General features: G+C 37.8%; 1 protein-coding gene and 1 long non-coding RNA gene across 2 annotated transcripts in view; both read right to left on the bottom strand.

Annotated features, from left to right (window-relative positions):
* Positions 1-10,715, bottom strand: part of LOC140138419 (uncharacterized) — a 58,615-nt gene extending 47,900 nt beyond the window's left edge. Inside the window, 9 exon segments of the mRNA XM_072160317.1 lie at positions 35-184; positions 2,462-2,601; positions 3,035-3,115; positions 3,379-3,565; positions 7,717-7,838; positions 8,304-8,430; positions 9,241-9,372; positions 10,105-10,212; positions 10,689-10,715. Of these exon segments, the coding sequence (XP_072016418.1) occupies positions 35-184; positions 2,462-2,601; positions 3,035-3,115; positions 3,379-3,565; positions 7,717-7,838; positions 8,304-8,430; positions 9,241-9,372; positions 10,105-10,212; positions 10,689-10,715 (1,074 nt within the window).
* A 2,398-nt stretch (positions 10,716-13,113) lies between these two features.
* On the bottom strand, positions 13,114-17,995 carry LOC140135459 (uncharacterized). The gene is made up of 3 exons (XR_011856517.1): positions 17,792-17,995; positions 15,024-15,177; positions 13,114-13,206 (listed from the first exon to the last, which is right to left on the bottom strand). It is a non-coding gene; the product is annotated as an uncharacterized lncRNA (long non-coding RNA).
* Between the last annotated feature and the right edge of the window lie 94 nt (positions 17,996-18,089).

The raw sequence follows: 18,089 nt of genomic DNA, 5'->3' as shown, positions 1-18,089 counted from the left end.
ATATATTCATGACATTATGAATGATAAATAATACCTTCTTTGTATTCAGTGTTGCAACATCACCATCACTCCCTTGGTTGGCATCAGTTACCATGGCGATATGACGATCTTGCTGACATAGTGATCCATTGATGGCACCTGTTATACAAGGCATTGAAGACCATAGAGAGAACCCATGCGACAGCTGTAGGAACAAAACAGAAAAATGCTTACTAATCTTACAAAATGCTCTGTGTGCTGGCCATAGGCTCCAACATAAAATGTCCCAAGTTTTGAGATATATTCTCAAAATATCAAGAGCTATCATAATAATTCAAGGAAATCCCGCCTATTTTTTTCAGGCGCACCACTGCAACGACAATTCACGTGTCACTGTAACGGCAGTGTAATTTTCGAATTTCGATTTTTACATGTATAATCTATATCACCATTTCACAAACACAACTAATCTATTACCATCACTGTACACACAACTACTACTGCCCTGGAACCTAGGGGAAGGGGGTACAGATACCAGAACCGGGGGGTGATCCCCTACTCTTTCCGAATAGCTCTGACACTTTTACGTGCACAGGGATGATCAAGAGCCCTCCTATACACGGGACCAACGGCTTTACGTGACTTCCGAACCACGGACGAAGCACATACACTACCTATATCTGCACGTGATAAGCAGTGTATGGGGGCGAGAAGAAATTCTTCAATTAAGTTCTGAAATTAAATTTCTGAACTGAATTGAAGGATTCCTGACCATATAGGAACTTTTTGGGAGGGAAGAGAATTTTCACCTGAGGCAAGCCCAAGGCTCGAACCCTCGTCGATCGTATCTCCCGGCCGGCAGCGCAACGCCTTCGGCCATCTCGCCCTCTATCTTAAGAACCACAAAATCAATACCAATTTCTCCTGCCAATTCCTGGCCAACCAAGGGAGAACAGTGCCAGTGTATTGATTGGTCACACCAGGTTAAATGATAAATAAATAAATAAATTTGGTCATGAATTATGATAATGTACAATTCTGAAATTTTTGAATGTTTAAAGAAAATTTGAAATGTGTCGTTTGCAGTCGATACCCTTGTGGGGAGGGTTAAATATGGATGATCTGATTGCATCACACAATGTTCCACCTCACATACATGTAGACACCTATCAACCAAACATTCTTATCTCATTAGCTACCCAAAAGGTGAGCTAATTTAGCTGTTTGAGAATAAAGATCTGTTCAATATTCTTATCTCAAATTCTGATTTATATTGGGCTATTCCATTTAAAATCCACACTACCCTGCGGAAGATTTTGAAAATATCTTCTGCAGGGGGGGCATGAATATCAAATGGAATGAACACAATAAGCAGCTCCATTTGAATTTCATACACCCTCTGAAAAAGATTCAACCTGACGCTTCCACTGAAGGAGGGTATGTTTCAAATGGAACTGCTAATGTGATCATTTCCTTTGAAGTTCATACTCCCCCTGTGGTAGATATTTTCAAAATCTTCCACAGGGGTAGTGTAGATTTTGAATGGAATAGCCCATTGCTATAACAGCAGTTTGGATTGTGGAAGCACAATTTTGTGCATCACCGTGGCCCATAGAACAGTAACTGCAGATGATTTCCATAGTTGTACATCACCAAACTATCTCAGGCCTAATAATTTCACTAGGGTTATGAGAAAAAAATGAGCTTTCATCTAATACCAAAATCTACATTTTGATTGGGTAAAGTGGGTGGAAGAGGTTGACCATCAGGTCATATACCTTAACTTATATAGTACCAGTTTATATTTGGCAAAGGTGTTATCAAATCACTTTATTTATAGGTTAATAAACGTGTATCATTTATTGGGAGTGAAATTGTAGAGCAACAATTTTCTAGAACAAATTTCTAGAGCAACAAGTGATACGCATTTATTAACTTATTTCATACATGACTAAAAAATCCTGTGATTTTTGCAATTTTTATAACAAAATTGTCACTAAAAATGTTGGAAAATGCAAACAAAATATAAATGCATCCACCCACAAGAAAAATGAACGTGTCCGAAAGCACTGCGCGTACTACACGGAGTGCGCGCCTGTGCAATTTTTATGTACGGCTAGTAATTTACTAACGCTTGCTCTGATTGGTTCTCACTATCTAGGAGTGTATGAATTGTAATCAATATAAGTCCTAATGCTAATGACTGTTAAATTCTTATTTATTGTATTCACCATGTACCACCATATTTTGTTCATGCCTGAACAAAGATATACCATTTTTCACCCTGATGCACATTTCATTGGGCACAGCTTCAAATTGCTAGCACTTGCTTAAAGTGCTGGCATACGCATGCGATAAAAGATGCTGCATAGATGCACAAGCGATACAGCTTCCTCAATTTATTGACGTCCCTGCCACACTAGGGTGACAAATGGTACGTAGCAACTCCTGAGTCATCTTTATTTCTGGCACTTCCACTTACCATATTACCTTCCCATGGGGTATATTTGATGATATTCCCATATTTATCTTGGAGTGGCACCCCTGCATCTTCCATAAACTCAGCTACATTCCATGGAGTAGGGATGGCCTTGGTGATCAACCTTTGATGTAGCTTGGGTTCTATTGTAAAAATTGTCACAGATTAACACACAAAGATTTGCACCATCATATTATGTTAACTGTTAATTAGTAGGCGTAGTTAGCTTTCTTGGTCGAGAGGGGGCAAAATACAAATTTCGGGGAAAAAGACAGGAATAAAAATTCCTGGTTGCATCATTTTGACCCAGTACTATCGGTAGGTATAGGCCTATACATGTACTGCTTTTTTAGAGAGACTGTACAAAGTCATGTAAAAATTTTGCATTTTACATTATTTTGGCCCATGATTGGAGTGAATTTTGGTGAAAAACAGGTTTCTTGTCCTTTTGCTTTTCCTTCCCATGCAATTTTCTCTTTCATTTTTTGAGAAAAAGGTCATTTTTTCTTTCAGTTTTTGTTCGAAAGCTCAAGTCATGTGAGTAAAAATATTTTTCAAACAAATGCCATTCCTTACCTTGATCGGCTTTCTCCCACCAGAATAACACAGAGAATGGTACATCTTTGGCATAAGTAGCATTGACATAGCGAGACACAACTGGAAGAAAAATCATATCAAAGAGTTACAAGGCCCTATAGTTGCTATATAGACATATAACAGAATATAACACAATAAGCTGAACCCATCATTAAAATAATGTTCTCACTGCAGAGGACACATTATTTGGGTGTAAAGGATAGGGCAGCTACCTTTATTTCTAGTTTTTAACGCAAAAATTGTGCTATTTAAGAGAATATCTATTTAAGTGCATATCACAAATAAATTTATTATTATGCTACACTCTCACAGTATAAACATACCTTCATGTTGACTTGTCAAATCTACACTCCCATATCTAAGTATAGCTCCAAGCTCCTCAAATGTGTTTGCAGATCTTTGTATAGCGCTGATGTATGCTGGGACATCATTACCCCATATGGCATAAAAACATATTAATATGGGAGGCAGGTTTGCATTGAAGGTCATGACTTCTGATTGGAAGGTATCCTGTATATTGTAAAGCAAATAAAAAAAACATGCTTGAGTTAACTAGAATTACGTGGTTCGTAATTAAGGTGGTCCCCACAAAACTATACAACACATGAGGCTATCATATACTATCACAATAGCAAGTTTGAAGTTGATCAGTGATTGCGTTTAAGCTGGAGAGTGGATTAATAGAAATGAAGGCAAAATATGCAAATGAGCTCATTAATATTCATGAATATTCAAATAAAATGACACAAAACTATTCAGCACAAAAGGCCACCATATCCTATCACCATACCAAGTTTGAAGTTGATCGGTGATTGCATTTAAGCCCAAAAGTGTCTCCTTTTCGATATACCACCTCACATAAAATGATAGACTCAAAGCCCTTGGCAGTTTCACAAACGAATGTAGAATGCAGTTTTGTTTTCAAGATTTTTTGGGTTTTTGTTAAGATTTTTTTAAACTTAATTTTGAATTAAGATGTCAATTGTGAGTATTCAAAAGTACACATAGTAAGTATTAGCCCCATCTGTTCACAACTTTTTCCAGTATTCAAATGGACCCCAATGGAAGTAAGCTTCAAAAGAGGCTCACGTGGGATATCCAGGGTTGTCAAAAACATGAACAAATCAAAAACAGTGAAATTTGTATTCAATTTGTTGTTTTGTTTAGAATGTTTAGAACATTTAGAATTCCTATGTGTCATTCAATTTCCAATTTCTAGTTAGCAGAAAATCTTAACAAAAACCCAAAAAATTTCTAGTTAGCAGAAAATCTTAACAAAAACCCACAAAATCTTGAAAACTGACTACAATTCACCTGTGTACATATAATGTGAGAACGTTGAAAGATGAAGAAAAGCTGGAGAACCTAATGGAAGATCTAGAGGGTTTCAAGTGGAATGTTATTGGTCTGGCAGAAACAAGACGGGAAGGCGAAGGACTAACACAACTAAAGGGAGGCGCATGGTTTTTCAACCATGGCAAAACAGAGGACAACGTAAATGCAAGAGAGTGGGTTTCCTCATCCACCCCAATTTCAAAGATTATATAAAGGAAATTAAAAGCTATTCAAACAGGGTGGTAGCTTTGAATATTCAGCTTGCCAGAAAGGACCAGATGTGCGTAATACAGGTTTAAGCCCCTACCACTGACTATGAAGACGTAGAAGTAGAGGAGTTCTATGAAGACATTGATAAAGCCATTAAAGACAACAAAGGCAAATACACCATTGTTATGGGTGATCTCAACGCCAAGGTTGGAGAATGTAAAAATGGAGAAGAATCAATCTTGGGCAAATTTGGAGTGGGAGAAAGGAATAGGCGAGGAGAAATGCTCCTTGAGTTTGCTGCAGAACAGAAACTCATAATAGCCAATACATTCTTCAAAAAAGAAAAAAGAGGTACTGGACATGGGAAAGTCCAAATGGAGTAACCAGGAACCAGATAGATTTTATATTATGCAGCCAAAAAGGAATTGTGAATAACTGTGAAGTTATCACCAAGGTAACATTGCTAGTGACCATAGAATGGTCAGGGCAACAATTTGCATCAACACTAAGCTTGCAAGGCTTAAATTCATCAATAATAAAAAGAAGAAAAGAATTGACATTCTAAAGTTGAAAGAGAGGAAAGAGGAATTCCAACTGAAGTTGAAGAACCGCTTTGTGGGTCTGGAGATACAGGACATAGATATGGATACTAGATGCGACCACCTAACTACATCATTGTTAGAGGAAGCAGCAAGTATAGCACCATCAAAGAAAGAGGATGAAAGCAAATCTGAGGAGGATAAAGCAATTGAAGACCTCGATACAAGAAGGAAAGCTCTTAGAAAAATAACAATCAAATCAAGAGCTGAGAAGATCGAATATGCTGAAATTGTTAAAACAGTAAGGAAGAAGAGAAGACAACGAACAAGAAAGAGAAAACATGCAAGCATACTCAAGATTTTGCAAAGTGGAAAAGGCCCGAAAACTATCATAAAACAAGACCGCAAAAAGTCAAGAATTAATAAATTAAAGCACAAAGATGGAACTGTTACATCAGACAGGTCAGAAATTCTGCGAATATGTGCAGAGTTCTACCAAGACCTGTATACTTCAACAAAAACTCAAGAGAAAGGCAAACCAAAAGACACCAATACAAGCGTTGAAACAACAGAGGTACCTCCAATTCTACACAATGAGGTAGAAGAGGCCTTAAGACAAATGAAGGACAACAAGGCACCAGGCATTGATGATGTTACAAGTGACATAATCAAAGCCGGGGGAGAAGAGGCTATATACTACAGCTAACAAAACTTTACAATCAAATACTGGAAACAAAGAAGATACCAAAGAAATGGAAAGAAGCTAAAATTATTTTACTTCAAAAAAAGGAGGACAAGGCAGATATCAAAAACTACCGCCCAATCAGCCTTCTTTCTCATGTATACAAGATATTCACAAAAATCATCCAAAGCAGATTAAAAGCTACATTAGACCAAAATCAACTCAGAGAGCAAGCCGGTTTTAGGGGAAGATTCTCAACCACAGATCACCTACAGGCGATAAATCAACTGATTGAAAAATCAAATGAATACCAGCTTGATTTATGTCTTGGTTTTATAGATTACCAGAAAGCATTTGACTCCATAGAGCATACGGATATGTTTGATGCACTGAGGCGGATCGGAATAAATGAAAACTACATCTGCATCCTAGAAGATATATACACAGATGCCATCGCCAAAATACACATAGATAATGATGTTTCCAAGGAGGTGAGAATAGAGAGAGGAGTGAGACAGGGAGATACAATATCACCAAAGATTTTCACAGCAGCACTGGAAGAGGTTTTCAAAAAGTCTAACCTAGAGAGAAAAAAAATCAACATCGACGGGGAGATGTTAACAGATCTTAGATTTGCAGATGACGTTGCACTAACAACAACATCGGTGAAGGATATGGAAGACCAACTGAACAGCTTGTGCAAAGAAAGTATACATGTGGGACTACAAATGCACAAAGGAAAAACACAGTTTATGACAAACTTTGAGACAAAAGAAACAATCACAATAGCAAATCACCAGATCAAGAAAGTTGACAACTATAAGTACCTAGGACAGACCTTGAGAATGGATACCAACACAGCTGAAGAGATCCTAATCCGTGTAAAGGCAGGTTGGAGATGCTTTGGTATGCATAAAGAACTGTTGATAGATAAAAACATACCACTGTCACTGAGGCGAAGAGTTTATGACCAGTGTGTGCTAACAACTATGACCTATGGTGCAGAGACTTGGTCCACAACAAAAGAAATGGAACAGAAATTGGTAACAGCACAGAGAGCTATGGAAAGGAAAATGCTCCACCTCTCATTGCGTGATAGAGTCAGACATACAGACATCAGAAAAGTAACCCAAGTCAAAGACATCTTGCAAAAGATTAAAGAAACTAAATGGAGATGGGCAGGTCACTTATCAAGAACAGACGATAACAGGTGGACGAAGAGACTTACAGAATGGCAGCCAAGGACTGGAAAGAGGAGAAGAGGAAGGCAAAAAAGACGATGGAGAGATGACATCACCACCTTCATGAGTACAACAGCTTGGGCATCAGCGGCTAGGAACAGAAGGAGATGGAAAATGCTGGAGGAGGGCTTCACACAGCAGTGGGTGAAACAGCCTGATGAGTGAGAGAGTGAGTGAGAACATATTTTTCACCCTGAATATGATATTTTAATAGATTACTAGCTAGGTGTCAGTCCCCACAAGACATGAAAATTCAATTACGGGGGCTGTCATTTTCTTCGGAATTGGGTCATGAATATATACTGGGCGTCATTTTATACTAAAATAGTTAGGTTCATAATATTTTTATACCAAAATTAAGGGGGTTATAAAATTATTAAGGGCTGGTGCACGCTACTCACACATTCTTTTAACTTACAATTAAAATGTGTGCACAATCTTTTGTTATGTAACAAAAAAATGGGTATGCTCTCCAACAAGAAATATTTTGTTTTGAGTCTGTGTCAGCCTGCAATAAGGGGGTCATAAAAAGTTGACTCTGGTCACCGACATATATTCATGACCTCCCATTCTGAAGAAAATTACATCCCCATAATGTGTCAATTTTCACCAAGATTTTATTATAATGTTGATACCAAGCCAATCAAGACCTACCAGGTTTAGTATACTTATTGATGACAAGTACAGGGTGATAAATGTCTCCATGTTGGTTATTATTGGCCCTTCAAATATCTCCAAAACTTTCTCATCTGTCGATCTACTCCTTTCGCTCCTTTCTGTGATATGATACAAATTTGACATGTAAATGTACTAATTGTGTTAACTCATTCCACGCAGGTATCGACTGCAGACGACAAGTTTCAATTTTTTTTTAATTAAAAGAATTTCAGCATTGTAAATGTTCATGACCATATTTGTAATCAGCATGAAAATTGCATTAAAATGAGTACAAATGTATCTTATTTTTTGGAATTTTTGATAAAAAAAATAACACAAAAATGTGCACATGGTCTTATTGAGGTGGGGGACTCTCACTGAAACTCCTGGTGAAAACTAGTCCTGTTGTTAGGGGTAGGTTTTTTATAGAAATCTGGTCCCGCAAGGGGCATGTTTTTATAGAAATCTGGTCCCGCTGAGGGTATATTTTTACTTAAAAACTAGTCCCAGTAATCCTAGATCTAGCATGGATACCCAGAAATCCTTGAGAACCCCACTCTCTCAGGTCAAGGGAGATACATTACCTTTGCTGTGAATAAATATTACTGCAGGTTGTCTTGTGACTTGAAATCTCACCGCTAATGTTGATGTTTCTGCTGTCCCAGCATGCACTAGCAAAATCAGTAGGTGTTCCCTGAATGTCTCTTGAAGCTGAAAATCACAACAAAAAATAATTGAAGACCAAATTAAAAAGTCAAGGCAAAGGTGCAGCGTGATTGGTTGCTGGTCTGCGCATTACAGTATTTTTTGGTCTGGTTGACTGGACGTCATACACAAACTAGTCTTTCTAATTTTGTCTTTAATTAAAGTTGTTAACCCTCTCCACACAGGTGGCGACTGCAGACAACAAGTTTAAATGTTTTTAAAAAAATTCAAAAATGTCAAAATTGTACATATGACCATATTTGGAATCAGCATGAGTACAAACAAATTTGGTATACTTAAACACTTTATGATTAATACTTTTATTTGAATTGAAGTGTTTAAGAATGAGAATAAAGATGTCGTTTTAGCTGCTGTCATAACATAAAACAACTCTACTTCAAATAATGCACAACAGCAGCTAAAAACGATCCCTTATTTTGCACTTTAAAGATCTATGTATCTGACAATCACCAATAATTTGAAGCATCCCAACCCATGAAAGTAAAGGTAAAGTAGTTGAACCTGTATTTTTTACAGGACTGAGTGCGCATCTCTCTTTCCTTAGTGTGGTTAGGCCAGACTCTGCCCATGTGAAATGTTTTCTGTGGGGGATTGCCACACCTCCTCCACAGCGAGTCTGTCACCTTCCCAGTATTTATGAATGTTGGTACCCATCTATACACCTGGGTGGGGAGAAGCAATCGAGTTATTTAGAGTGTCTTACTCAAGGGCCTCAACACGATGGCTTCGCCAGGGCTCAAACCCATTAGCTTTCGGATCCCCTTCCGCTCGGTCACCCTGCAACCCATGACTCACCTGTATAAGGTCTGATTCAATATCAAGATGATCTCCCTGCTCAAGAAATACAACAGCAGTAAGTGTCAATGAATAAGAAGAAATGACAGCATCAATGGTGGCAGGGTCAGCTTCTAAAAGACGCCTTTGGTTCTGTACAAACAAAGAAGTAAACAAACTAATTACCTATGCAAATAAATTCATCAGGATTGTCCATAATTCATAATTTGTAAAAGTTCTTGTGGTACAATTCTGGTTTACCCTAGCTGCGCACCCTGTATTCCTATATGGTACGATTTTGGTTTACCCCGCACACCTTGTGTTTAAGGGTTAGGGTTACATTGTGCACAGAGTAAACCAGAATTATTCGGTTACAAATACAAAAGTATTTCGGTATAAAGATGTTAAACATTATTCAATGTAGTTTCGTACTACATTGTGGTACTTTTTCAATCCACTGATCAATTCTCTCTACCCCATATCTACCGTATTTCCTCAAATAAACGCCTCCGGGGTGTTTCATTTTCCAAACGGGGGCATTTATTTAAGGTCATTTTTAGAACGATAATTCCTGTTAAAATCATTAGGTAAGCTTAAAACTCACACTGAAATGACAAACTATGAACTAGAAACACTGACTTCGGGTTCACTTCTGGGTTTCCGATCAGATTTTTGCCGATTATTGACGCTATTATGGACCATGTGGGCAACTTGGTAAGCTTACTACACAAGATAGCATGGAAATATCAGCATTTTTTGGTTGAAAAAAGTGGTGGGGGTGTTTATTTGGGGGGGGGGGTTGACTATTCGAGGAAATACAGTATGACCAGTTACTCCACTCCAAAACTATAAAAAAATAACTTCCAACAGTGCATAATAACATACCAATTGCTCTAAAAATTTATGAAGATTCCTGATGTCAAATTTGCCATTATAATCTTCTTTTTTGGCTGGTCCCAAGTAACATCTTAGTAATGGTACTGTCACTGATAGCTGTAAATGAGAGAAAGAGAAGGGAGAACTTGATATTAATAGAAAACATACAAAATCACAGAAAATCCCTGTTTTTGGGTTAAAATTCAGGTTGAGTTAAGGCTTATTCAGTGATCACAGCTAAAGTGTAAACAAATTAAAATTTGTATCATTACGTTTTGTTACCTGGAGAGATTTGATTATGTCTCACCTCCTTTTTCAACCAAATCGACGGTAATAACTCTTGTGGTGTCAACACTTAAACCACAAATTGCCTCAGGCAAAACTCACTTCCTGGGAACCAAATACCACACAAGGTCATTTTTTATGTAACTCATTGACTCATTTGTGTTATATACTGCATAGTTATAATGACATCCTTGTGATCTGGTCAACTCATTGACAGATACGATCCTCTGGAGGGAATTCAATTTTTGATCAATTCTCTCCAGTTAGTGAAACGTAATGTAAATTGCATTACTGGCTCTGTAACCTACCTTTATACAGTATTTATTGTGGGACATTAGAGCACATCAGACATATCGAATTGCATTCTGAATACGTACATGTAGAATGTCCTTTTGATATCAAATAATTTAGATTTTCTGAAATTCACAATATAATACAAATTCTATGGCAAATTATTAAAAACGATATTTCTGATATTTAACAGTCCTCGAAATAAACTTTATAAATCTAATGGTACGTACCGTAACCACCCGGGTATAAGCCCACCCCCCTAGATGGGTGATTTCACTCAAAAAATGGGGTGGGCTTATACCCGAGGAAAGGGCTAGTATTTATGATTTTTTTTTTTTTTTTTATTTGTATAATATTTATGCCCGATTTTTTAATTAAAAAAAGGTGATCATAATAAAGTTATCAAGTCAAGCAAAGCATGCACAGTGTCATTGTATCAACAGTCATACACAGACCACAACCCCCCCCCACGCCAGTATCAAAAGCTAAAACCCGGCTCAAGTTTGTGCTATGCATGTACCAGTACATGTACAATAAAATGTTTTCAATTATGCTCCCTAGACCACTTTTTCCCAGACCCGAGAATGCCCCTGTAGAAAGACCACGAGGCCCGGGTATAAATGCCCAGGGTTTAGCTAATGCCACGTGCTTAGACCATGCAGCCCAGCCAATCAACACTCGGGTGGATTACTGACGTTTTAGTGGGTGGAGCATAGTGATTGACAAGAAGCACATATTCACGTGCTCAGACCATGCAGCCAAGCTATTCAGCCAATCAATAGGCCTACTCGGGAGGGTCACTGGGCGGAGCATAGAAGCATGCTGTAAATCAGTAGCCAATTAGAGCATCAGTCATTGATATGCAAAACATTTGATTGAACATCGAAGCAATAACAAAACATTGCCAATTGATAATGGAGCAAATCCAGGTGCATGACCTTTCATGGTTGTGTTTTAACATGTTACGATATTTTATTATGAAATGCATGAATGGGGTTGTTAAAACAAATTCAATTGGGATGCTATTAGAGTTAAACAAACACACCCGGGCAAACACAGGAACAGACGTTTTTCTTGCTAACATTCTTTTCAGTAAAAAGGATAATTAAAAAAAGACCTGCTACCGTCATAAATATTTTTGTGTACTTTTTGCTTTTTTGGTCAAACAAAAATGGAAAAATGGAAAAATGACTAAAATTAAAAAATTTAATCAGACGGTACAGGACAACCTTGCAATGCTATCAATTTATTTTGATGCAATCTAGCGCAATGACTTGGTTTTCGTAATTTATCAAACATGTTCTTGTTGGTGTTTTGTTTACTTACAAAGTGATTAAATTTTAATGCCAATTTCAGCAAGTGGGCAAGGCTTAAGGATGTTATAAACTGTCCAAAGACGTGTCTACTGGGCGGGGCTTAAGGGCATATCTGGAGCATCGAGCGTGTGGTCTAGTTAAGATCGCAAGTTCCAGCAAGCTGAAACCAGTTTGGGTGATTTGGGAAATACCCTAGCTGCTCACATATCATTATCGTAACTGCGTTCACTGTAGCTCACTGTTGTTTATAAATTTGAGCATAAATTGGCTTAATAAAACCTCAAAATAAAGAGGAAAAACAAAATTAAAATGAAATTATTCAACAAGATTTGTTCAAGAGATGTCATATTTATTCATTCACCATTGATTTGATGGTAGTATTTGGTCAAAATTAGTACTGGGCTTATACCCGAGTGCACCCTAGTTTCTCAAATATTTTGAAAAATAGGGGGTGGGCTTATAACCGAGAGTGGGCTTATACCCGCGTGGTTACGGTACTTAAAGGATTACAGATTCATGTAAAATGTGCTAAAATCTGAATTTTGATGATTTTTATGATCCTCCAGATGAGAATAGGCCTTAAAGTCACTGGAGCTAAGCCTATTTTCAGGTCAAGTATGAGCGAGTTTTGTTAATGTAAAATTTCAAAGGGTCGAGTAACATTCATTTATAATATGAGTCATCATAACTTAAATCCTTACACAATTAATACACTTCTAGCATTTTGCTAACATTTACTCTAATTGGTTCTCGATATCTAGGACGTATGAAACATTCATGTCTTTTGCTGTGGATTTTGTTCATTTTGAACAATTCCTATGAAAAATGATGATTTATTGCTCACATTTAGCGATGTTTCACCACCTCGTTAGTGGTCATCTAAATTCATAAGACTGGCAACTCACAACCATCACATCAGACTTTTATGGGCAACAGGAGCCATCGTAGAGGGCATGATATATGAGCTGGCCTCTCGATCGATGGATTCACGATCGATAACTCTCTAAACAAGGATGAGGGGCCCTACACACTCAACAACAAAATGAACAAAATCCATATTTGAAATTAACATTCCTATTGAACTTGTTCAAAGATTCACATCTAATTTATCTCACACATACCGTTGCAGACACAGCTCTTAGAATCCATTCAGAAAATGCATCATCGTTTGTCACTTCTTCCCAAAACTGAATAAGTTGTTGTTCAATGCTTGAATTAACTATAAAAGAGAGAAAAAAAATGTGTCCAAAATGTATCGTATTATTATGCATAGTCTTGTAGAAACTGACATTTCTAAAGTGGGGGATATTTTAGGTTCTCATATTGAAAGTGGACAGTCCAAATTAACCGTAGAAACTAGTATTGTAACACGATTAATTACCATAGAGATGGGTTTGCACTATTTTTTGATGTATTGCCCCCTGCACTAGCTCGAGATACTCTAGCTAAAATACAGGTTTTACATTTACTATCTTGGACCGCTACTATTCCTTGTAAAAATAAATGATCTCCCTGACAACATAAATTCCACAGTCTGTCTCTTTGCAGATGACTGTGTGTTATATAGAGAAATACAAAATCAGTTTGATGCAGATGCACTACAACAAGACCTGAACACACTCATAAAATGGGAAAAAGACTGGCAAATGCATTTCAACCCAGAGAAGTGTTTTATTATGAGACTCACACATAAAAGATCTGTGTTCCATTTTGACTACACACTGGGAAATTCTATCTTTAACAGACAACAAATAGCCACCCATATCTCGGCGTAACAATCACTGATAAACTCACCTGGAATAAACACATTGATAACATAACAGCATCCGCAAACCGCACCTTGGGCTTTATATGTAGAAATTTATATTCATGTCCCCAACGTGTGAAAGAGTCGGCCTACAAGACACTGGTTCGACCTTTGGTGGAATATTCATCCTAGCCTACATGGGATCCGTATACACAAGTGCTCAACAACAAGCATGAAATGGTTCAAAGGAGAGTGGCCCGTTTTGTAAGTGGGGATTACAAGTCTAAATCACATGCAGGGTTGCATGACAGAGCTACTTCGACAGCTAGATTGGGAGTCGCTGCAGTCCAGAAGGAAGTGTAGAAGACTGACCATACTTCAAAAAGCCATCACTGGTCACCTATCCCTACCTGTCGGAAATGGTTCAAAGGAGAGTGGCCCGAAATGGTTCAAAGGAGAGTGGCCCGTTTTGTAAGTGGGGATTACAAGTCTAAATCACAGGGTTGCATGACAGAGCTACTTCGACAGCTAGATTGGGAGTCGCTGCAGTCCAGAAGGAAGTGTAGATCGAAGACCATACTTCAAAAAGCCATCACTGGTCACCTATCCCTACCTTTTGAAAACGCCCACGACGCCACGGCATACTAACTCACAAGCCTTTTACAACATTAGCAGCCACGAAGACTGCTACAAGAACTCTTACCTGCCCAGAACAATCAGAGACTGGAATTCTATTCCAGAATCAATAGCCAACATACAAGAACCAAATACCTACAAAGCAGCTATAGCAAGCCACATCTACAAGCAAGACTAAGCATAACATCAAGCGCACACTTTTCCTGACCGTGTGATTCCTGCAGGGAACGTTGGCCAGTATCCAGTCAAAGTCAAAGTCAATGTCTTACATTATCTTGCTGCACTTGATGTTACGCCATTCCTCTGCATTGCACACAGATTATCAATGAACAGGAATAAAGACCTAGATCGTAATTCAATTTTCACGTCATGCTGTTCACTTGCACCCCATTTATGGTCGTTAAAAAGAGTGGTATTGTAGTCAATATATCATTGCACACATACACAAGACATTGGGGACTAGCCAGCCAGCCGTGCAGGCCGTGATTTACGCGGCCACATTCGAAATAACATGGCCAATTTTACACGGCTAAAATTGAGTTCTAACCTCCGTACTTCCAAACGTTGCACTAGATAGAAAATCAGTACAGAAAATTGAAATGAAAGAATTGCATTGTGGGAAGTGCAAGATACCTTCTCTGGCACAGACCTACCTTTCTGTTTATGAAAAACACACACACTGGTTGATGGCTGATTTCTTTATCAAATAATATAACACTTCTGGCTGTACTGTGTATAAACTTATTGTATCAGCTACTGAAGTTTCTTCTGAATATCCGCCAAACTCGTAAGGCTCAAAATTTGTTTCTACAATTAAAAATTAAAATAATGTTTTATTAGCATGAAAGTTTTATTTGCGGACCCCTGGTCTAACAGTATTAGCATAAAATCAACAGACTAGGGACACTGCCAAATCACACACAAAAAGGTGGGCCTTTTAAGGATACGATACACGATTTAGCGACAAGTGACTCATTTCGAATGCGATCATGAATTTTGAAGAAAAAAAAAGTTCCCATTAGGCTTCGAGGGGACTCAAACCAACGATTCGACGCGTCGTTGATTATCAGTCCCAATCTTTACCGCTCTGCCACGGAGGCAGATGAACAGATGAGTGTAATAATAAAAGATAAATCTCATAATGCTATCTTTAGCCTTTTGTTTACATTAAAATGACGCATTTTGTAAAGATAGATTGGCCGCTTTATGTATTTAATAGCACGAACATTTGGAAAAGGCCTCAAACAAATAATAAAGACACTGATAGGATGATGAAATTGCACAAGTCGGGGAATATCTGCGTCGCAATGTTTTGTTTTGATTTTAGAAATTTGACCTTAAAATTTATGACGTTAAGACATTATCATTCAAAATCAACAAAAGATATTTCAGCAGTATATGGCAAAATTCTTTCTCTAGAGTGTTTTAAACATGTATGTGAAATAGCTTCAACAATGATTCGCTGCATAATGGTAAAAACAGCCTTGACCTGAAAAAGGGCGAGAGGTGCCATATTTACGGATTCAGGCTAAATTCAAAATTTGTATAAAACGTTTGGTTTTTGATCGATTACAAAAATTCATTTTTGTCATTAAAAGAAATTGTATCTAGCGTGAATTACACTACAATTTTTATTCCTAGGGCTCTTTGATTTCTTTAAATATTTTTTTATAATGATAGAGTGAATCCACTGGCCCTCTATAATTACGCACAAAAGACCGCCTCCCCTTAAATTACAGCGAAGACACATGTTTATAATGTCCGAGAACAGCAACAGTACACGGTGCATATGTCTAGTTTTGGGCAGGAGTAAACACTAGATCCTGGGTCTGCTTTTGGTAAAATATGAGACTTGTCATTATACTAGGTTGGAAATTGGACATCTTTGAACATATTTGCATAATTAATTAGCATTTATACAAATGAGTTCATTAATTATGCAAATATGCAAATTAGAGGGCGGCTTCACTATGTAATAAATTAGAACATATTAGAAACACTTTGACCAAGTTTCAGGGCAAAAGTATGCAAAATAAAAGTACCCTGAACATTTATGCATTGATTTTTAGCAAAATATTGGCAAAAATTACATATTAATGAGCCTTTCCAGTCCATTTTAATAGCTCATTAACTATATTGATTGTTGACAAAAACAATAGGATACAAAGAAAATATAAATTGATGTATTATGGAGACCGTATGTCTGATTTGCTCCAAACAAAAGGCAGAGATATTGATCAGTGTACTTTACCCTATTTAATTAATCTGTTTAAAACATGCTCAAAGCATTTCCTAATTTCTAGAAAATGCCTCCAATACCACCTTAACACAGAATTGTAATTTAACGCGTTTGAAAATTGTGTCATGATTAAGTGACTGTAGTTATCGTTCCACACTCTAACTACTGATCCACACAGTAACTATCGATTTGTCATGGATATTAGATAGATTTCACGAGGAGTAGGACTAGCATGATAAAGTAGTGGAGTACAATGCATGGTGTAGTGTCATAGGGGCACGAGGCACATAACCACCCCCCCCATCGATCTGAATTTTTTTAAATTGTCAAAAGCGGCTTGTACCCCCCATCAAACTCGGTGCCCCATATGATGACCCACACGCACTACGCCACACTTTATAGAGACTTTTTACTTCCACAATTGGATGGTGCTACTGACGAGAAAAGAGGGATATGTTGATACTACTTTGCGTATACAGCATGTAAACAGTGCACACAGGGATAAGGAAAGTTGGGATATTGAGACTGCTAGTCAAATAATATATACAGGTATGTAAGCCACCATTCCGGCTGCCATTAGCCTGCCATCGCTTTTTAATAAAATTACCCGTAAAAATCATGGCTTGCTGCATCCAAGGTTAGACTTTTTCAAGCCTGCTATAATGTATTTTTTTCAAATGTTGGACAGCTATTTTTAATATTCTAATGACATTTTTACCACATCCATGAACTAATTTTTATTAAAAACATCCAATCGACCAACAATCCCACTATCCGGGCCAAGATATACAAGAAAACACTGTTTTCAAACATGAATAATTAACCATAAATATACGCATACACATAAGACTTAGCGATAGTCTATTTAGATCATCATTGTCAAGCTCGAGCTGATTGACCCCGATGATTGACAGTTGGGAATGCGTACTGTACGCAAAGCCATGGTAGCGGGGGGTGCTACCGGACGCACTGTTGGCACCCCGGACGTGCTGTTACCCCGTTAGCACCCCATGGCGCGGCGGCCCCATACGTGTGTCAAATTTTGTGATTCGCGGCGACATCTGTACATCATCCCAAAGCATGCAAATTTGGCTAATCCGCGTTTCACGGTCAGCCCCCTGGTGCACAGTGCTGAGTCTCTGCTCAGTCAGTGTAACTAGTGTAAGCCCCGTGTAAGCTTACCAGATTTGTCCAATTCTGTTGCAATTGTAGTGAAATGCAGAAAATAAATGCAACAAGTGAGAAGAATTAATGTCATTGAATCCATTTTATCAATCAGCTTGGTCTGCCCATTTTAGCTTTGATCTAAAAATTACAAAATCATTACAAAATCTAGACTCTTCTACTTGTATTTTTTAGTTTCTACAACAACTGCTAAATATAGCCGTCGCCAATTAATTATGGTGCCCGGTTGATATTTAGCTTCGTTGGACTGTTGCTTTCCAATAACTCCCAGTAAAAACAGAAGCCAGCGACGCTA

Source organism: Amphiura filiformis, chromosome 2, assembly GCF_039555335.1.
Source record: "Amphiura filiformis chromosome 2, Afil_fr2py, whole genome shotgun sequence".
Taxonomy (NCBI): domain Eukaryota; kingdom Metazoa; phylum Echinodermata; class Ophiuroidea; order Amphilepidida; family Amphiuridae; genus Amphiura; species Amphiura filiformis.
This window is presented reverse-complemented; position numbering and strand designations above follow the sequence as displayed.